We start from the raw sequence: 22,891 nt of genomic DNA on the forward strand, positions 1-22,891 counted from the left end.
CCTCCCCCATAATAAAGTACCATTTCTTGGAAGAGAAGCTAGTGCATGTATATTAGCATATCACCATGATGGTTATTACCATAACAACTCAAATACGTATATCTTTTTTCATAGGCTTCAATATCCCATTCTCCTAGTTTTGATTTTATCACCATTTGAAGGGCTAGACTTTTCAAGAGACTCGATAAAAATTTTAGTTAGCTTCTACATTTTTTTTTTTTTTTGCGGTATGTGGGCCTCTCACTGTTGTGGCCTCTCCCGTTGCGGAGCACAGGCTCCGGATGCCCAGGCTCAGTGGCCATGGCTCACGGGCCCAGCCGCTCCGCGGCATGTGGGATCTTCCCAGACTGGGGCACGAACCCGTGCCCCCTGCATCGGCAGGCGGACTCTCAACCACTACGCCACCAGGGAAGCCCTTAGTTAGCGTATACATTTTTGTGGCCGTTTATCATAGTATAGCAAAATTAATGTCAGTTGTCACTTCTAAAACTTCTATTACCAAAAAGTTACTTTCTTATGAGACAGAAATGGAGTCAACTCTTAAACAAAAGCTTAGTTTTGCATGAATTCAACGCAGTTGTGCTAAAAAGTAGTCAAGATAGTTATGTGTCTTGCTAAATATCTAGCCTAGTACCAGTCAGTCCAGTCTACTTGCAAGTTTCCCAAAAATAAACAGTGATTTTTTTTACCATGTTAGTTCAAATAGTTCCATCTTTATTTAGGATTAAGGTATCAACTCCATCCCCCACTTCCCAGTAATTCTATTAATGGCTCTATTATCTATGGGACAATCTTTAGCATTATAAAGTCTTACGTTAACTCAGAACCTAAGAATCAGAAAGCAAAAAGTAAAGAACCCAATAGTAGTTGAGCAGAAATTGATTAAACAAATAAGATATCTGGTTACAGAGTAATTCCTCTTACAAACTTAAATTCCAATAGCCAATAAAAACATGGTCCTCATCAACTATACTTCAATTAGAAAAAAAAAAAACACCCCAAACCCATGGTCCTCAAATAGAAAAAAAAAAAAAAAAAAAACCACCAAACATTTAATAATTTGAATATGTTCAGTTATACCATTGGAATGTCAAGTGAGTTTCAGTTATGAAATGGAAAAGGGATGCTGTTCATCCACAAGTATCTAACTTGTTGTAACTCTAAGAATAAAACACACATACAACATGTTTGTGGAGACCACACAAAACTGTTCAAATTTAACAACTTTATTGAATTTGCAAAAGCATTCTACAGTAATACATTAAAAAAAATCACATAGTACTTAGTAGGTACATGTATACATGTACATTTCAGAAGACAAATAACAAATAGGATTACTCCCAGAGAGCTGCAAAGATGGATAGGTTAGTCTAAGAATATAGTAATGGCTGTTAAGTCCTAAGGGACTGTATTTTGTTTATAATTAATACTACTATTTTCCATAAAAATACAAAGAAATTCGATTATCAAGTGCCTCTACAGTTAGTCTCTCTCATCTTACAATCATAGAAATGAAAACAGAGAATAATATATTGCTTTATATAGACACACAGAAACTGGGATATAGTATGATTTCTTATGACTTAAAAAAAAACTAATAACTTAAATTTGCTTTTAGAATTTAGCTTAGATTAAGCCTAATCATACATGAATTACAACGTACCTTAAAAGTGTTACTTATATAAAAAAAAAGTCCCATCTTTCCTAATTCATCTGACTATAGTTTTACAGTGATGGTGAGAACGCACTATCCCAGAATACTATGGTCTAGAGCAGTATTTCTCAAAGTGTAGTAGACCAACTGTTTGCTACCAGTCCATGAAAAAACGAGGCATTTACGCCAGAATGTAAATCAGCGCACTGTCTTTCCTCTACCAATAAAGTTTTACCACAAAAATAAAACCTGTCATTCATCTAGATTCAAATTCTGGTACACGCTTATCTTATCTGTGGATCAGTAAGTTTGTAGACTGGCACTTTGAGTTGCACTGATTTGGACTATTACAAACGATACTGTAGATATCAGTAAAAAACAACACAAGTGAGAAAATATGTAGACAAGTTCTGGAAAGTAATAAAATATTCAGTAATATTTAAAACCATGGAGACTCAACTTATAATCTAGTTAATGGAATTTTCTTAGTTTTGAAGAGTTGTAAAATCTTAAAATAGGAAAGACTGAACTATTTGAGAAAAAAATGTGATCTAGAAAAGCTTTAAACTGTTAGTATCAGGCTTTCTTTCTGTGCAACTAAAAAAAAGGCAGATATATGTAGGCAATTACTTTTATACTGTAATTTAATTGGTATAAGTTTGACACTTTGAAATAAGCCTATTCTGGAGACTAAAAAGACCTTAGAAAATTCTGGCATAAACGTACTTCAAATTCCTAGAAAAGCTGCCAGTTCCCCCATATCAAAGATAAGATAGATGTCTTTATTCTTAATTTTATTAGCGTTTTTTTCCATGCTTTTTAATTACTTTGAATACTTCTCTTCCAAATAATGTTCCACCTTTAAAGGGAGTAACAGCCAGCTTATTCTTAGAAGCTGGATTAATTTTGCAATCTTTTAGCCAGAGATATCGGCGACCTAAAGTGGAAGATCCCATGGTATAAGCAGCCATTTTTATTTCGTCAAAGGCAGCTTCACAAAGAAATGAGGCCGCATTATATGTTTTGCTTAGCATCCCAAGTGCCTGGTGCACGTGACTAGGATCTGAGCTAAGAATTTGTGCAGCCTGGCTAATGTCTGCCTGCATAGCCCGAACTACAAAGGCAGTATGGGTTGCAATCTGCAATGCTGATGCTGCAGCTTCATACGTTCCACAAAGTGCTAAGTCCAACTGTTTATCACAGGACTCAGGGGAAGCTGCCTGAATACCTGCTGGTGGAGTGGCTTCAGAAATAAACCCTAGGATTTCATCATCTACTTTTGGAACCGATAATATCCGTGTTGCCTCTCTGGAAGAAATTGGATACTTGCATGCCAATGAAGGCAGCTGCCTGTCAATTTGCTGCCACTCCTCTTCAATTACTTTTAAAATAGATTCATGGAAGGGAAAAGATAGTTCGGGGGCATCTATTTTGTCATGCTGTGATTGCTTAGACATTTCTATGCCTAAGGTAGTGAGTGAGTGAGAGACAACGGTTTTTGCAGAAGAAGACATCAGTTCAGATCCAGGTATATTTTGAAATGCCACAGAGGAACCTGAATCCTTTTCTTCTACTGACTTTTCACTGAGTCTAGGTAATTTTCGTGGAGGAGACAGGGATTCTGTTTCTCGAAAATTAGGTGCATCAATTCTCTTCCATATATTTTCTACATCCAGTGGGGGTGTAGAGTTAGAAGTCCCAGGCAAACTACCTACTCCACCCTGGACCAACAGAGAATTGACGTAATCTCTGATTGCCTTAGCCAGTGGTGGAGAAATTACTTGTGATCTCTCAGACTCTTCTAGTGCTCTCCTTTCACTGGAGAGAACTGACTGATCTGAAACATGGGACCTCTCAGTACATAATGGTTGAATTCCACTTTTCTCTCCACAGTAAATATTTTCTACTATGTCTTTATAGCAAGTACTGGTGGTTTCTTTAATCAGTGAAGGAGAAGCTGCAGCAGAGACCAACATGGCAGCGAGTTCATGCTGAGGAGATGTCGAAGAACTTTTCTCTAAACATCTATCATGGCTAGACTTGGAGGAAACAAACAAATTCCCTCCAGAAGCTAACTTCTGCATCTGTTCCCTGCCAGGCAAGGCTGTGGCAATAAGAGGTTCCCTAGGTGGGTCTCCCTTAGAAGAATGTACTTTCTTAGCTGCCTGTTGTTCAGTCCTGCCCAAAGGAGGACGGGTGGAGATTTCAGGAAAAGAAATACCCTGAAAAAATCCACCAGAGGGAGGAGTTGGAAGTTCAGAAAAAGGAAAACAATCCCTAGTGGACTTCACTTTCTTGTGTTCTTTCTTCTTTCCTGTAGAGGCAAAAGAGGCAGGAAGTTTAAGCATTACTTGTGTTTAAGCTGACTCTATTCTTTGCCTCTTTGCTAATAACATAGTGCTGTTGAAGGAACATTCAGAACAACCAATTTGACAGACTGTGCCCTGGCAGGCAATGCTTATGGAGATATAAACAATTTGAGTCATTAAATAGTCAGGAAATTAACAAACAAGTCATATGAATTAAAAATTTATAAGTGTCAAGTTGTTCTTAAAATAAATTTTAAAAGGTCGTTTATTTCATGTACTACTCGAAAAGTATTTATATACCATGGCCAAATTTTCTTAAAATAGTCTACTGAAAACATGTCAAAATATTTACTATAAAGTTTTCTTGAAATCAGATCTTCTAGCAAAAACTATAAGTTTAAATGCTTATCAATATGAGAACAGAGAAAACATGCCATATGTAAATAGTACTGCTACATATCAATTACGAGAAATAAATCAGACACATGTAATGAATCAGTAAGAGATCTTAATATAACAGAGTAAAGAAAAGCAAGTGATAAGATTTAGCATATCACTTATACAGATCTTTTTTCAAGTATAAAATAATACCATGTATTAGGCAGATGCATATGAAAAAGTATTTAAAATCAGGCTGGAAAGATAATCATCAAATTAATGATAGTGGTTGCTTCTGTGGAGATGATACTTAGAAAGGGATAACGGGAAACTTTGTCTCTACTTGTAATACTTTTTTCTCTTAGAAAGATGAAATTTGCAGCAAAAAAGATAAAGAGTGATTTTACGTGATAAAAATTGGACATTTCTACTTTTCTGTTTCTTAGACTTCTCAACAAAAGGTATTTAAATCAAATTACTTGGAGGACTACTCTAATGATATGAACAAAATTTACATGTATCTTGGAAATATTATTTAAAATTTTATCTTCTTCATGGTTACTGTATCTTATGAGTCTGAAAAAAATTTGGTTTTTTCGATTATATACTTTATTAACATCATATAAAATTTTACCTTCATCATTGTCACTGTATCTGTCAGAGTCATTACTCCCATTCTGTCTTGTATTTTCCACTGAAGAAGAAATTGCTGGCAGAGGAGTAGAAGACCTAGACTCTGTTCCTTGTTCCCTCAGTTTCAACAGCTTTTTCTCATATAGCTTCCTGGTTGTTCCTGTATTAAGGCAGAATTTGCTTTATTACTTGTAGTGTCTTATTTAAGATCCAGCTCAGACATTAGCTTTAGAAACATTGAAGTGTTACTTTTCACTGTTTCCTTTTCTAAACTTAAATGCTTAAAAATACGACATAATGGATTCTTTTCTAAAACAGGTGTTTTTCTGGGATGTTAATAAATGATTATAACAATGGTTTTTTGGTTTTTTTTTTTTTGTAGAATGAAATACATAAGAGATTGACTTGTCTTACTATGGATAACCTATTGAAGAGCCATGTATGACTGAGTATCTCTGACTGAAAAGTTTTGAACTTTGTAATTTCTCTAGTACTAAGTAATATACTTGCCTTTGTAGAAAAATCATGTTTATAAAGAGTGTACTCCTCTGAATTATTATGATTAAAATCCCACAACTCTAAGAGACTAATATGCCTATAAAGGCCATTTAGTTATGGGAAAAGTCCTAAAAGTCACATTTTAAAAAATTGAATATATCTGACACCTAGCACTGAGTAAATTTAAGATGTTAAATCATATTTCAATATACTGCTGCAGTAAAAATGACCTTTTACAGAAAATGTATGTTACAAAGAGAAATGATTTGCCAATTAGATAGCAAAGTAAAATTGATTATAAATAATTTGGTAACATATTTCAACATCAATGATAATTTAAAACCAAAAATAGCTTTTACTTTCTGTTTTACCTAGCTATATGTCTTTCCCTGATTTCTATAAGATGAATAAAATGATAAACATATACTTTTTAGAAACAATACACATCTCAGAATGTTACAGTTAAGTAGTCTTAAGATGAACAGCTGGGGAGGGGGAAATAAGGAGACGCTGGCCTTAAAATTTCAGTTACACAAGATGAATAAGTTCTAGAAATCTAAGTATAGCTTGGGCTACAGTTAACAACACTTTATTACATCCTTGAAATTTTCTAGGAAGGTAGATCTTAAGTGCTCTCACCACACATACATGCATAAAAGAAAACTCTGTGAAGTGATGGATATGTTAATTAGCTTGATTATGGTGATCATTTCACAATGTACATGTATATTAAAACAGCAAGTTGTACACCTTAAAAGTACAACGTTTGTTTGTCAATTATACCTTAATAAAGCTAGGGAAAAAATAAACAACTGGTATACCAACATGTAATTTAATGTATGTTGATACACAATAGTCTTCAGCACCCCCCTTTTGTAACTTTAAATGAAAAATATAAAAAGGGTATCAAACGTCTGTTGGTAATTATACTAACAGGCTTATTATCATCTCTTGGGAAGCCGTACATTAAATAAGACAAAAGAAAGACAATATTGTAAATTCTTACTTGCAAGTACACCTATAGGTAAAAAACAACCCCCAAATCTACAGTATTCAAAAATTTACAGGGACTTCCTTGGTAGTCCAGTGGTTAAGCATCTGCCTTCCAATGCAGGGGACGTGGGTTCAATCCCTGAGCAGGGAAGTAACATCCCACACGCTGTGGGGCAACTAAGCCCACGTGCCACAACTAGAGAGAAGCCCATGTGCTGCAACGAAAGCCTCTGTGCCACAACGAAGATCCCACGTGCTGCAACTAAGACCTGATGCAGTCAATTAAAAAAAAAATTTTTTTTTACACAACTTAGAAGATCAAATAGAACTTTCTCATCTTGAGGTTATTGCCAAGACCCTCCAAAATTAAGGCACAATCAGCCTTGCAAACTCACTGACTTAACAGTAACCAAGTGATGAAAATCCAGGGTATTTACTTTTAAGTTTTCTCTTTCTGGTTTGTTCTTTAGTTTTCAGTTTGTTCTTGAATTCCAATCAAGACAAGACTTTTTAAAAGGTACTTTTAATGATAACTGAAAGTGGGTACTATGCTGGGAATTGAATAACTTGAGTTCTTTTAACAAGTCTGTCACTAACTTACCGATTTGGATTAATTTGGCCAGCTATGTTACCTCAGATTTTCCTCAATTGTCATATAAGACCCATATGTCTCATCAAGTAGTATGACAATGGGCACAATACGAAACAATCTCAACAGAGGTAATCTTGGGGATTAATTAGTTCAATTCTCTCATTTTATTTCCCTCATTTATATAGTTAGGGAAACTAAGGTCCTGGTCATATAAATGATTAATGACAGACTGGTCCTTAGAACGAAAACTCTACCTGCTAGACAAGAGGGGAAAACAGTGTGGGGTACTGCTTCATAAAAAGATATTTGAAATTTTATCAGCTTACCCACAATAGGACCAGGGTTCACCCCATATTTCACAAGCTGATCCAGAAGGTCTTCATTAGAGAGCTCGGTTACATCTAGATCATCTTTATCTTCTAGTCTGGGTTTATCAGTTTTCTTTGTGGCTTTCTGTAAACGAAGTCCAGTTATCATTTCCACATGAATTTTAAAATGTTCATTTATTGACACTATATAAATAACACTGCATATAACAAACATGCAAATTTAACTTCAAGTTGACTTATAGTAGAGCTTAGCAATTTGATTAAATTAAAAGCAACTTATTATTCAAAAGTATTTTCTAAGTTCAGCTGGAATTATACAAACCTAATAAGCCAAGCAAGTAACTCAAATTTTAGATATTACTGTTAAAATAGTCAATTTTGGTTAACTATCTAAACAGGTGATGGCATCAAAAATTCAAAAGAGCAAAAAGTCTGAGTCTAAACATTTTCATCCAGATAACTATAAATACAATTTACTACTGGTTTTTCTATAATCCTTGAAAGTTTAAATTAATCCAGGAAAGTTTAAGATTTTACCATAAAGGTTTATACATGTTATGTATAAAAATGATTTCTTTTAAACAAGCATATCAAAATTTAAGAAGCCCAAATGAATATTCTTCTTGTAATACAGTGACTTTAAAAGCCAGTTTTTGATTCATGAAGGAAGTCAGACTCTATGGCTACATATCACCTCTGACACGGCTTTGTTGCCACACATAGTCTATATGACCATTTCACTAAGACTAGCTGAAAAGCCTGGAACAAGCTTTGAGAAAACTTTTAAAGGCAGTTTTTAATATAATTTAAGCAATGGCATTCTTTATTGGAAAAACTATATAAACTTCCAAGGTTAAACAGGGTAAGGGAGCAAAAGTATGGTTAGCTTTTAGGGTTGTGGCAGATAGCTTTAGTCTCAGTAATCCCAGTAACCATCAGAGGACAATATAAATGGCTGTTTAAATAATGGCCACAAACATCAAAGTCAATGTAGGCCCAAATTACTGTTTAAGGCAGAAGAGTCAATACTGCATCCTAGAAATATTTTATGCAAAATAGCAAAAATCATAAAGCTGTATGGGCTATTTACTTTCCAGTGATGCTGAGGGGAAAAGAAAAATCAGGCATTATTTGGTCATGTATTAGAATTTGTTTTTTAACCAAATAAAAATGTGAAATACTTCATATAAAGAACATAAGAACAATGATGTCAACTCATGAGAAATCTTCAATACAATTTTTAAAATGTCTGTGAAGTTACCAAGGGTACTTTCAGAAGGCTTTAATAGGATCATCAAGCTCAAATCTTAAGCAACTGACACCTTAATGCCAAAATAGCTGCCTAGAGTCTAAGAGTTCTATATATCAAATCCTTGAATTCTTTAGAGAAGACTTCTTTTTTTTTTTTTTTTTTAAATCAAAGAGACCTAATCCTATTCCAAAAGTGTGGACAGGTTGGGAAGAAAAACCCCATTGTGTAACATAAATACTTTAAACAAAAAAAAGCAGTCAGGTACAGATTACTTGTAGAAAAAAATCCCTCTAACCATAAGAATGTTCAAATCCTACTCCTAACAAAACATCCAGGAATTTCAACTTCCTGAAGCAGCATGAGGTTTTCAAGAAATAATCTGTCTTTGGCACTCACTACATTCTGCTTACTTTTTATTAGTTATCTGTACATATGTTTTACCTTCTCCAGATGGTAAACTCCTTGAACAATAATCCTTAAGTCTGGTTTATTATCAAAACCTCAAAACTTTAGGAAAAGTTGCCCCTATTTTAAAAAGTCTTACCCCATTCTGAGTCCTAATATTGGGCCTGACAATCTGTATTTTGATATGTAGCTCAGGTGATTTTAGATGTAGTATTTAAGAGGGTAACACAAAGCAGGAGTACTGTCATATTGTATCCCAAGTAGCTAAAATTAAAAAGAGTGCCTGACACAGGAATAGGTACCTGATACATGTTTTGTTGAATGAATGAATCAAAGTGCCATCTGGTGAGGGGGAAATAAGCCACTTATTTTAAAAAACCAATTTCTTATTAAGAAAAAACAAAGACTTAGCATATCCAAGCAGGAGACCAACTCCCTCACATTTTCTTAAAATATATTGAAACTCTACAGCTGTACAAGGAAATTTTAAGTAAAGGCCAATAAAGTGGCATAAGGTAAGTCAAATAGAGCAGGTGCTCATAAAGGGCCACCTGAGTTTTATTTTTACGGAGAAAAGCTCCAGAAAAGTTAATGCCATTCTATGAAATATCAAATTTCATAAGAATAAAAATTGGGAGTATACATATTTATCAAGCCAGCAGTTTCAACCAGGAAGAAGGAGCCATTAGTTGTAATGATTTCTGCCTCCAGAGAGCTTTGTTCCTTTAAGCAAATCATGTAATCTCTTAGTTTCCTTTGGTCAGAATACCAAGTACCAGCTACATGCCAGGCACTGTTCTCCAGTTTCTTCCCAACTACCAGATGATCTCTAATTTCTTTTTCAACTTTTAAATCCAAAAGTTCTGTGATATCACCTATGAACTACTCTTATTTAAATCTCTACCATTAGTAGCAAAGATGCTGAAGTATAACTAATTATTACTACAGAACAGATTCTATTGAGCATTTATATACCAAATGTGTTCTAAGTGCCTTATATGTATTAACTTATTGAATCCTAAAAATCCTATGCGATAGATACTAATATCCCCATTTTACAAGAGAGGAAACAAGTCCAAAGTTGTTCAGGTAACTCAGGCAATCTGCATACCCAGTTATATGGTAACATTTGAGCAGACTTTACATATACATCACTTTCACAAACTTACCTCATCCACTTCTGAATACGTTATGGTAGCATTGTATTGTTCTGGCATTAAATAAAGACAACAAAATTCAGAAATCACATATTGTAATAGCTGACGTGCTGTAGTTGCTGAGCACTAGACATCTTCACAAATGCAACCTCAAGTAATCCTCTAAGTTGCTATTAGATTATTCCTATTTCAGATGAAAACTGAGCATCTGATAGGCAATGCTCTTTGTTCGAGGTCATCTGAATAAGGGCAGAACTGGAATTTGAATCTATAATTCTGATTCAAAAGTCTGTACACTTAACACCTTACTGTAGAATATAGTGGTCAATTTATGATTTAACTTTTACTATCTAACATGCTCTTTACTGTTCTGTTCCATGTCATTAAATATTTCCTGTTAAGAATTCATAATTTATCAGATCAGACCATTCAAGAATGCTATGCTCCAATAGGTTCCAAACAGCTACACTGCTTTGCACCCTGAACTAAAAGGCAGACCGTCAACTCTGTATGTAAATGTTTATTTTTGTGTTGACAATGCTGATAATTTCATCACTGGAAAATACTGGTTACCATCAAGATGCATAAAAAGCATAGAAATAAGAAAACTAAAAACGAAAACGAAATTTTGAACATGCAAATATTTTGTCCTATCACACCAAGTGTACCTGACCATGGCAATGGCTGAAATGAAACAATTTCTCCTTTAGTTAAAAATACTCTTCATAAACCCATGTTTAAATCGAAGGTATATGCTATGTCCTTGGCTAAATCCATGTTAATGTTTGTTTTAAAATGTTAAAAATTCACCATTTAAAAAAAATCTGCCTTATCTGAAACTGTCAAACATAATTTGGCTTTCTCCTAGATCATAAATATTCTTTAAGAGATGTGACTCTACACTGTTATTACACATGGGGCTAACAATGACTAGAACATAAATATTGTACATATAAAAGGAGGATAATTTTATATACCAATTATTATAAATGGTCTAAGGTTGGCTTCTTATAAATTCAATATATTTTTTCCCTATGCCTGATAAAAAAATTTATCAGACTCCTTAGTTAAATTAGGACTCATTTTTACTTAATGTGCTTTTAAAGAGGAAAATGACGTTACTGACCAACTACCACTATAAACTTTTTCAAGTTGTTGACACCACTGCACCCAGCCCAGGGTACACATTTTTGAGTTTTAAATACACAAGGTAGAAAAAACTTAAAGCTGTCTTTGTCACAGTTGATATCTGTATGGATTCAAACATTGAGATACAAGCTACTGGACATAGGAGGTTCTCTTAAAAAATTAACTATGGTGGTTGGCAGGTCTGCAGAAATCAAACTCCTGCAGTTAAGAGCGCATGACAGGAACTCAAAAATGTTGCATAATTGAACTGAAATTAAAAAATTTTACATTCAGGTCTTCTTACACCCCAAAGAACACAGGGTAGATTGGGACATACCCTCTTTCAAAAAGTTGAAGGAAAAACATCAAAACCGAGACAGCTGTTTCTGTCGACAGCGAGAATCATCATCAAAATAATAATGAATAATCCTATCATAAACATACAACCAAATACTTCCACAGCTCAAGAATGATACGTTTGCACAGGAGACCAACATAAGGTTCTATAGAAGACTTTAAAAAAAAAAGTGTTCTGATTTAAATGGAAGATATTTCATTTTCAACCAAATTTTTACTAAAATAGTTTGAATATTACTTTCGTTTTCAGAGGGGTTGGGGAGAAACAGGTAAGGGATATACTTTATTTCAAAAATAAATTTCTTATTATGGAGTACAGTGGCTTTCTTCAAATTCAAAAACAAGACATGAGAAACAAGAAGATGCGATTGATCTTTTACTTATCAAACCAATATTTATTTGGCACTACGATGTGCCATGCATCGATTTAAGACATAAGGTTTTCAACTTCTCTAAAGCCCAGGCTAAGATTTAACTAAATCTACATGTGTCTATTATATCTTTACTTCATTTCCATCTGGGTAGTCCAGAAAATACATTGGATAAATTTTTTAAAACTAAAGTTAAGATAACTTTGAAAGAAGCAGTCATTTTGAGTTATACTAGTAATCAGTACAACTCTGAACTCCACCTTCAATGTTTTACAAAGCATTGTACTTTACACCAGTCACTAGTTTTAACTACATTCTATTATGAGTTGCAGCCTGATAACCAGGCTGATTCATACTAAAGCACATAAAACCCCAGAGAACAAAACCCAACTATTCTCAAACGAAATATGCATTTGCTGGAGCCAATCTGAGTTTACCCGGGATTAGATATCCCAAATTGCAACACTGACAGAGCAGAATGTCATGAAATAAACATTTCTTCTGATTCCGAAGCTTCTCCTTTCTTCATGCAAATACACCAAAAGGAAAAACAACCCCAAAAACCCCTAAAACCCAAGCCCTAAGTAACTAGAATTTTTAAATATTTGAGCGTCTATGATAACCGCTCAAAGGTGTATTTTTAAATGCTCGTTTAATTTAGAGTAACGCTGCCCCGCCAAAAGACGGCCTGCTACTGGAAAGGAGTACCACAAACAAGAAAAACATAAACCGTTCAAAAAGCCCTCCATATGCAAAAAACATAAAAAGGCGGGAATTTCTTTATTTCAAATTTTGGTTAGGTATCAGTATGTCACAAATTGCCCTCCAGGGAGCGCTCTGAGACCCGGTTACTAGTCATTTCTGTTAATAAAGCGGGAAAACGCTCAAACGTAACCTGTAGCCATTTCGAACTGACCCTCCTTAGGGCTTTCGAAAAGGGCAGGGAAGTCCCAGTCCAGCTGCCCACTCCCGGCGGCCGGGCGTCCAGGGACACAGAGCTGCCTGCGCGCGCCCATCAACGGCGCGCAACCCGAGAGCAAACGCCAACTTCATACCCACCGACACACCGCGGCTAAAACGCGCGCCCCGCGGCCCTAACTTCGGGGCTCTCCTCTCCGGCGCCCTTCCCTCTCAGAGCCCGAGATTCCGCAGCGAAGGGGCCGAGCCCGGCGTCCGCAGACCCAGAGGCCAGCCCCCCGGGCGGGTGGGGGGATAGCCCCGCCGCCGAAGAGGCCCGACCGAGGGCTGCGAGCGCGCGCGCGCGGGGGGGGGAGCGCCCACCGCTAAACGCCCGCCTTTGTGGCCCCGGCCGTGCGTCCTTACCCTGCCGACGGCGGCGCGGCTACGGCCCGCGGCGGCGGCCCCGGAGCCCAGGACCGGGGTAGGTTCGCGCTCTTCGTCGCTGGAGAAGTCCGGGGGCCCCTTGCTGTTGGCGCCGGCGGCGAGAGGCGGCCGGTTGCGCGCCGTGAGGTGCTGCAGGTAGAGCTGCACGTACACGTCTTTGCGCTGCTCCCCGGCCGGGAGCGTCACATTGTTGGCGACCAACTCACTCTTCAACTTCTCTTTCGTCAGGACCGAGGGGTCTTCCAGGAACTCCGGCATCTCGGCGGCGGCGAATCCCCTTCCCCGCAGCCGTTGCACCCGCCGCTCACGCCGGCGCGCTCGCTCCTCGCCCGGGGGGGTGGGGGGCCGCGCTACCGCCTCCGAGTCTCACAGCTCTCGGCCGGGACTTGCGCCACGGAGCACAGCGGAAACTCGCGCACACAAAGCCAAGCCAACGCCGGACACAAAAGCCCTTGCAGAACAAGCGGGGCCCAGTGCAGCCAAGCCAGGAGTCCGCACCAACCCCAGCGCACACCCCACGGCCAAGGGAGAGCAGGCTCTTCGCCCACGCCCCAAGAACGGGCGCCGCCATTGGCCCGCGGCCGGAGGAAGCGCGGCGGTGATTGGCGGGACGCCTCGCGCGGGTTCCATTAGCCGCGGCGCTCTGCTAGAGGTGGTGGAAACGCAGTTTAAAAGCCGCTTGGGCGGGAGCTGTGTCGTGCGGCTCGTTTCTGTTTCCCTTTTCTCCATCTTTCCTCGTAGGATGGCGATAAGAGGCAAGTCGTACTGCTTTTTGTGCGCCGTTTCCTCTCCCTCCCCCTGCTGGAGAAGCAGCTTTTCTCCGGGGTCGGTCGCCGGCGAATGGGCCGGATTTCACGGCAGCTGCGAGGACCCGGGTCTGGGCCTTTCTCAATCCCGGGACACTGGTTCACCGAAGAATAGCCGCAGCCTTTCCTCCCCAAACGCTAGCCCTGAAGGGAAAGAAAAGGAGCGAGGCGTGCATGTGGACGCTCATTTTCCTCGATTTGATTTACTTGGGGGAGGCAAGGGGAGAGCGGGCAGTTAAATCTCCGTCTCTGCTTGCGAATGATTCTTTTGTTCCCGAAATTCGGAAAAAGCCAGACCTTGACTACGGGGCACTTTGAACTACCCTTGAATTTGTGACGAAATTGTATTGCCAAGTATTGCACTTGCCTCTTACCCTAAAGAAGGTTGGGACCTTTCTAAATTATTTCATTTAGTTATTTGGGGCTCAACTGCATTTTGTTCAGAGCCGTCTCTGGGTTGGATCCCTCCACCCGTAAGTATCTTACCCGTAACTTAAACCTAATGCTTCATAATACAACGAAATGAAATGATTTAGGAATTCCTTAATGGATAATTTACAACTGAGACAGGTGCATTCTAGATTTTAATCTTAGGGGGAGCCTAGTAACTAATAATTAGGCTGGAAACCCTAATCAAACCCCTATTACGGATCCGAGTTAAAACCTGGTGGAGTCTCAGAAATTTTACAATAAAAATGTCTTTCTGAAAACAAATACCATTAATGACAAACGTTTGCATACCTTTCGAATTTATATCTGTTTCAAGATATTTTCTTCCAAGAAAAGAAAGAAGCTGACCTTGGATTTAGGGTGTCTTAATCATTTCCCCAGATTCTGACCTCCAAACTATGCTTTATAAGCTACTTTTAAAAAAAGTTTATCTGATTTCTGCATGATTGTTTAAGTTCCAGTAAATTTACTGGAAATACTAAAAATGTTTCCTTTGAATTAAGCCATTTTATTTTTAGAAATTGAGGAGACATTATTTCTTTTAACGATAATTTATTTTCCTAGAGGCAATTTTACTACTTTCTAAAAATATCAGTATTTACATATATTTGAGCAAAAGTATTCAGATCAGAAATGCAAAATAAAAATTGTGTTTTAATTAGCCAGTTGTTTCATAGGTCTTTAGGTTGCTGTGTAAGAGTTACCTTAACCATTACCTACCCACCCCCGGCTTCACTGGGTACAGAGGCAAGGGTTTCATCTTCAGATGGTGAACTGAGCTGACAGGCGAACGACCATGATTTCGCAGTGACTGGTAACCCCATAAATGTAGTGAGTGAGTGTGGGATGGTCCCAGGCAGTGTGCCTGGCACAGTTCAGTTATTTCTTCCAGTATAGTCTCAAATTACGCGCAAGGCAAAAGTCCTGAGCAGAATATCTGCAAGGCCACAGTTAACGGGTTTATTCTATCCTATTTGAATTAGCAAGTTATCCTGTTAAATTGTTACCTTGCTAGTTGAAGGGGTTGGCTCTGGCTTGACTGTACTAACAGTTTTTAAGAGGTAGGTTTTGCCGCTCTAACTGAAAAGGGTCAGAGTTACCAGGGCTTAGCATTTGATCTGACGAGGGTGGAGTACATAGAAGAATCTCCAGCCTCTGATAGCTGCCCTATGGTCTGAGGATACCTGGGCAGCTAGGTTCCTGAAGTGGATCTTCAGAGGAGGAGGAGGCATCACTGACACTTTGAAAATAATGATCTACGTAAATTTGATGCCAGTAGAGTACAATGCTGGAATCACAGAGCCACCTGGAGGGACATCTGAGGGTGCTGCACTGGAACTCTGCTTTTTTCATAGGGCCTTTGTACCAGAAAATTTCCAGGCAGTTTAATCCTACCTTTTACCACAAGCAAAAAAAAAAAAAAAAATCACCTGTTGATTCTGAAAGTTGTTATATTTTATTTTTATTTCTGATTGAGTTATAATAAACATATCAATACAATATTTATTAGTTTCAAGTGTACAAGTGATTCTATATTTTTGTGTTTTATGAAATGATCACCATACAAAGTTGTTAAAATAGTTTTGACTATTCCCTTATGTGTACATTACATTCCCATGACTTATTTATCTTATAGTTGGAAGTTTGTACCTCATAATCCCCTTCCCCTATGACAACCACCAGTTTGTTCACTGTATCTGAGAGTCTGTTTCTGTTTTGTTTGTCCATTTGTTTTGTTTTTCAGATTCCACATATAAGTGAAATCATATGGTATTTTTCTCTGTCTGACTTATTTCACTTAGCCTAATACCCCCCAGGTACATCTATGTTGCTGAAAATGGCAAGATTTCATTTTTTTTATGGCTGAGTAATATTCCAGTGTGTGTGTCTGTGTCTGTGTCTATCAATGTATATCACATTTTCTTTATCCATTCACCTATGGAGGGACACTTAGTTTGCTTCCATATCTTCGATGTTGTAAACGATGCTGCAATAAACATAGGGGTACATATATCTTTTTGAATTAGTATTTTTGTTTTCTTCCGATAAATACCTAGAAGTGGAATTGCTAGATCGTATGGTACTCCTATTTTTAATTTTTTGAGGAAGCTTCATACTGTTTTCCATAGTGGCTGTACCAGTTTACATTCTCATAAATAGTGCACGAGAATTCCCTTTTCTCCACATCCTTGCCAATACTTGTCTTTTTGATAATAGCCCTTTTGACAGGTGTGAGATGGTATCTTGCTGTGGTTTTGATTTGCATTTCCCTAATGATTAGTGATGTTGAGCACCTTTTCAGTGTGTGTGGGCCATCTGTATGTCTTCTGAAAGTTCTTTTAAATATACACAGTACTGTACGCTACAGGCCAACATTAAAGATAACATAATTCACAAAGAACTACATTCTAGATGCCTGAAATCAATGTTCCCTGAGTAAAAACATTTTCATTCCCTCTCATTAATTCTCTCTCCTTTTCTTATCCCTGGACACTATCAAAAGGAGGTTACTTGCAGATTCTACATTTCTCAGGAGACATGGTTGATGTCATAAACTATCAGACAGTGAGATTGACTTTCTACATCATCCACAAAGCCATGAGTTATCAAATTCAGACTTGGTATTATCCTAGATGCATCCAGGTATATCCCCAGCACCACTATTTTTAGTGATGAAGGTAATTTTGCTTTTAACTCTGCTGTAGAGCTCCGAAGTAGAGGTTTTTTATTTTTATTTTTTTATTTTTTTATACTCTTATGTACCTTAAGGCCGAGAGGTTGGGCTACAGAGTTTGGGTGGCCTCTTTGTTCCTGGTTACCACTTCCAAACGATTTCTCCTCTTTCCTCCTTCAAAAACATTTGAAGTTCATACCATCATAAATCACACCTCATCCTCTTTACTGCTATAATTTCTCAACCCTTGGCCAATCTCCCTCAGAAATTAGACCATTGCTGCATGCTCTAAGTTTTCCTCACCATCCCTTTTCTCTATGTTCTGTGTGAATTCAACATTCTTACACACGGCCCATGTAACACTGACATTGGGCCTCTTAGGTCTTTGACCTCTTCATCTCCAACAACTTGTTCCTCTATTCCATCTCATCCATCCACGCCAGTGGCCAGACTCTGAACCCTGTCATCAATAGCTGTTTTACCTTCTAAATCTCAATTTCAAGCATCCCAATTGTCAATCACTAGCCTCTTTTCCTCAGCTCATTTATCATATTCTCACTGACCTCCAATTCATTAACCCCAACACTTTAAAGAAAAACCTATTATCCTGCTCCTGCCGTCATATAATCATTCCAACTCAACTGAAGTAGATTCCCTGATCAGTCCATGTAATCACTCTTTTGCAAACATTTTCAACTCTCTTACTCCAATGTCTCTATCTTTCTTGCTTGGAAGAGCCTCAACCTTGCTGGGACTGAACCTTGCTGGAACAAACTTTCTCACCGCTTGCGCCCAAGTAGCAAAGATTGCTGGAGAAAAATCATACAACAACTGGTTTTAATTCATGACCCCAGACCTCACAGGAGCACTCGACACTGGCTGACAAAGCTCTTCATTCTCTGGATTAACCATTCATATCTTCACTTCTCAAATTGCTCACATCCCTTCTCCGTACCTCTCCCCATTTTCAGCTGGTAACCTTGCTTCATACTTGAGAAAATAGAAACCATCTGTAGGAATGCCTCAACTTGAGACGGTCAACTCTGCACTCATTTCCTCTTGCATCTCTCTTGTTTCAATTGAAGTGGTGTCCTTCTCTCAGAGTGAATTCCACCCGTTGTACTCTGGATCTCACCCTTCTGTCCTCAAGAACTTGATTCTTTCAGTCATCTCCTGTGAAATTTCTGAATTAAAAAAAAAGACTTGATGTTTTATTGTGTGTTACAGTCATCCAATATAACAAACATTTAAATTATCTTTTATGTTGAAACAGGTATTAGGTTTAAAAAAAATCTTTAAAATGTTACAGCTCTGGTACCCAAACCTTTGGGAAACAGTGGAAGGATATTTCTATGTGAAGGCCACATTTTTTTTTTTAAATGATGCTATTACTTTGTCAGAAAAGTCTTCCAAAACTTTTTTTTTTCCTAAAACACTTGATAACTGCCTTCATTTCCCTTTTTGGAGTTCTTAATGTTATTAACATACAGGTGACTTTTTAATTTTTCATATCCTGTTTTGTATAGGACTTGGTTGTGAATTTAAGATGTCACCTCAAACAGCAGTTGATGAAATACTACATGGTCATGAAAATCATGTTCTTGACATTTATTTAAGAATATGAGAGAATGTTTACGACCCAGCAGTAAGTAAAATGCAAATAGAAAAAGAGACCCATGTTAGAGTAAGATCTCAGTTCTATAAAGAACTGAAATGTGTATGGATATGTGTATATTTAAATGGACTACATGAATATAGACCAGAATGTTTGTAGTAGTTTCCTCTAGGTGATGGGGACAGGTGGTTTTTCTTTTCTTCCCTATGTTTTTCTGTATTTCCCAAGATTTCTACAATGAACACATACGATTTTATAATCATAACTACTTTGAATTAGTGTGAGAAACTGGGGAATCACTTGGCTTATCAGAATTCAGAATCTGTTTTTCAGTTTTCATTTCCAAAGTTTCCATTTTATCAGTTTATCCAGAGTACATCAGTCTTAGGTAAATGATTAAAAATAATCAAAAGAGAAAGCTTATTAAACAGGTGAGATAAATGCTCAGTGCTTCTGTACTAGTGGATAAATCCACTTGAATGAATAAATGATACACTGGAAACTTTTTAGTGAAATAGAACAAAATCACAGAGCTATTAAGTGTCAGGATTTGGGAATTCAAATATGAATTTGTGTATTCCAGAGCCTCTTTGCTTATATCATTACTATACAATGATTGTAGAGGTTTAGGTTAAAATGAAGTGTTGGATTTTGGGTCATTTCAAAGTTACAGCAAGTTAGCAAATGGGTCATTCTGAGAAACTACAAATGTCCAGCCTTGGGAAAGAAGCTGGAACCTGTGAAGTGACAATTTTAGAGCTATAGCACCATTAATAATGACATATATATATTGCTTTACTCCCCCGCTACTTCAAAATGTGGCTGTATTTGGAGATGAGGCCTTTTAAGAAGTGATTAAGCTAAAATGAAGCCGTTAGAATGGGTCCTAATACGATCTGACTGGTGTCCTTGTAAGAGGAAACTTGGACACAGAGAGACACTAGGGAAGTGTGCATACAGAGGAAAGACCGTGTGAGAACACAACAAGAAGGTGGCCATCTATGAGGCAAGGACAGGCCTTAGAAGAAACCAACCATGCTGTCACCGTGATCTTGGACTTCTAGCCTTCAGAACGGTCAGAAGATTTCTGTTGTTTAAGCTACCCAGTCTGTGGTATTTTGCTATGGCGGCCCTAGCAAGGTAATACATATAAACCTCTACTTTTATAGTTGAAGCAGTCAGATCACAGGGTGACCTTGACTCATAGAAGGCATTTATGTATGTCCATTGGATGAATAAATGCCTTAAAGTCACAAAGAAACTTTCATTATTTTCAAGATCTTCCTTTATGAGGACTTTTTGAACTACCCAAGGCGGAGTTAATGTCCCTATTTTAGCACCCTCACACCACTCTGTTCATGCTACTCTCATGGCACTCACCCCAACATATTACGGTGTTTGGTTACTTAACGTATCTTTTTCCTGCTGCTCCAAAAAAACCCCACTTTCACTCTGTGTATCCTTTTCCTCAGTGTTTATCACAGTATCAGTGGTCCATAAATATCTGTTGAAATGGGTGATCTAATTTCAATCCAACCAAAAAAGAAAGGGAAGAACAAACTACACAGAATAAAAACACAATTTCCAATGCTATATTAGGTTGAAACATGAGAAATTAATATTTGCTATTTTCAAAATACTGAGCAGGAAAACTTGGTGACTTCCATGGAACATATCCAATAATAAAAAAATTAATTTCTCCTAGTCTTGCTACTCATTTTTTGTACAACAGATATTTGACACATGCCTGTTAAGGCACTATTCAGTACTAAGAGTACTGGAGCTTACAAAGATGAATGAGTAAACTTTGCTCCCTGCTATGAGAGATTAATAGTTGAAAGTGGTACCTGATTTGTCACCACTCGCATTAACTGGTGAAAATATAAAAGATGCATTGGTATCACTTAGGTCCAATGGATTCTAGCAAGTTCTTTCAACAGTTTGTTTCCACCTTATTATAAAACATTTAGTAAAGAGTGGGATCTGGGGTCAGTCATGCGGTTCAGAGTCTCGGGTGGGTAACTATTCTTCTGTGTGCCACAGTTTCATCCGTAAGCGTGTACAATGTGCACACGTTGCAGGGCTGTTTACAGTGTCTGGCACATGGGCTAAAGCATGTAAACTTACACAGTTAGAAATTGTACCCTGTCGGACTTGCTTTCCGAAGGCAAACGGGTCTAAAATTGTTTTTGGAAAAACAGCTTGTACGGTATATGTATTGTATGTTTCCTGTTAAGGACCACCATGGGCTGATATGCCCACGAATGCACAACAGTAATAGCCCACATCTTTATGCATTATGCACTTTGAATGACAGAGAACTCACAAGGCCAAACAGTAAAAAAAAAAACAAAAAAACAAAAACCCCAGCCTTAACGTTTCACGATATATAGTGATCCTTGTCTTTTTGCAGACTAAGGATTACTGGGATAACATTTGAACGAGGAAGATTTAATCCTAAAATCAAAGGCATTTTCAAAAAATGGCGGGAATACATCTAGCTTTATAGAAACCAGTGGGCCTAAAAATAAAAACCATGACCCCGACGTGATTCGAACACGCAGCCTTCTGATCTGGAGTCAGACGCGCTACCGTTGCGCCACGAGGTCCTGCTGGGATACGGCTCACGCAATTTCTTAGGACTCCGGTAACATGGCGTCTCTTCCGGGCACGCCTCGCCTTGTCTTCCGTTCTCTCCCTGCCCCTCCATCCAGTTTAGGTCGGACTGTAGACTGATTCTTTTAGTGCGAAGATTTTCCTCACAGCTATCCCTCTATCTAGGCAAGGATGGAACTAGCAGAGGCGGGAGAATGGAGTTCGCCTTTTCCTCGGATCTCCAGGGTCAAAGGACACCCACCGGTCCTTCCTCTTCTTCTGCAAGCGATTTCCGTTCTAACCTGCCCGGTTAGGGGCGGAGACTCGGCCCACATCTTCCCCACCCCCTCCCCGTTCTGTGGGCTGAGTTCGTGACCTCCGTTTGGAATTTGGCGGGGCGCTACTGCGCATGCGTACGCCTTTGCCAGCTAGCGTCAGCTACCGGCTGGGAGCGAGCAGTGGGTTTTTAACGAACGTTTTCGTCCTTCTTAACCCTTCTGACAATTGTGTAAAGCATTTACTCTCAGAGTTGGCTTTTATCTCACCGTGAGCATTAAGCTTAAAAGTTACCATTTTGAAAAGACGCACTTACAAAAAACATCCGCATGTTGTGTTTGTCAGCCATGCCAGGCCGTTGAATTACGCGGAAAATAGTAGTAGTGGTTAGTAAAAGTAGGCTTTTCTCCCCGTCGGGGAATTGAACCCCGGTCTCCCGCGTGACAGGCGGGGATACTAACCACTATACTAACGAGGAGCTGTTCCTTGACTTCCTCTCAAGTACTACTTCAAGGTAAGGAAAGATTTCCCCTCCTACCACTCACCTGCAAGTGTGAAAATACTCAGCCTGTTGCTCCTCACATTATCCATTCTGGGCGCCTTGGATTCTTTTCGTCACTGAAAACAGTAAATGGTTCAGAATAAATGAAACAAAATGCGCTTCCAGTTTTAGTGATGGTGAACTGTTGAACATAGTTTGCCAGGACGTTTCATGCTTTCCAGATGATTTAGGTTTCTGGCGGGAGATTTTTGTTTTAAGTGACCAAGAATACGTGAGTTGACGCAGGGTTTTTTTTTTTTAATTTTAATTTTATTAGAGTATGGTTGATTTACAATGTTGTGTTAGGAAGCAGAGTTTTACCTTCACAAATTTATATATTTTTTCTTTAGTCAAAGTTCAAGGGTATCATATGGTTGCCAGATGTCAGGGGCAGTCGGAGTTGCCCCACAGTCTAGTGCCTCTTCAAACTATTTGTAAGCTTTTCAGACACAAAAGGGCTCACGCAGGCCAAATGAAATTTTATTAGCTGATTTTTCCTGTATTTAGGTCTTTTTCCTGAGGCGTCTACAGTTT

At 38.3% G+C, this 22,891-nt stretch overlaps 1 protein-coding gene across 3 annotated transcripts in view; it reads right to left on the reverse strand.

Moving 5' to 3' along the window:
* Window positions 1-15,102, reverse strand: part of TMPO (thymopoietin) — a 28,589-nt gene extending 13,487 nt beyond the window's left edge. For 2 of the 3 annotated variants that reach the window (XM_081249474.1, XM_081249473.1), the window contains exons 1-3: window positions 13,380-15,093; window positions 7,384-7,510; window positions 4,976-5,134 (exon numbers count right to left, since the gene is read on the reverse strand). In XM_081249474.1, the coding sequence (XP_081105600.1) occupies window positions 4,976-5,134; window positions 7,384-7,510; window positions 13,380-13,658 (565 nt within the window). In that variant the 5' untranslated portion in view covers window positions 13,659-15,093. Of the gene's footprint in view, window positions 1-1,240; window positions 3,969-4,975; window positions 5,135-7,383; window positions 7,511-13,379 lie in introns of those variants that run through there. The other variant, XM_081249472.1, reaches the window with a different exon arrangement.
* Window positions 15,103-22,891: the final 7,789 nt, after the last annotated feature.

The sequence above is a fragment of the Mesoplodon bidens genome (assembly GCF_964165515.1).
Source record: "Mesoplodon bidens genome assembly, chromosome: 11".
In the NCBI taxonomy this organism is placed as follows: Eukaryota; Metazoa; Chordata; class Mammalia; order Artiodactyla; family Ziphiidae; genus Mesoplodon; species Mesoplodon bidens.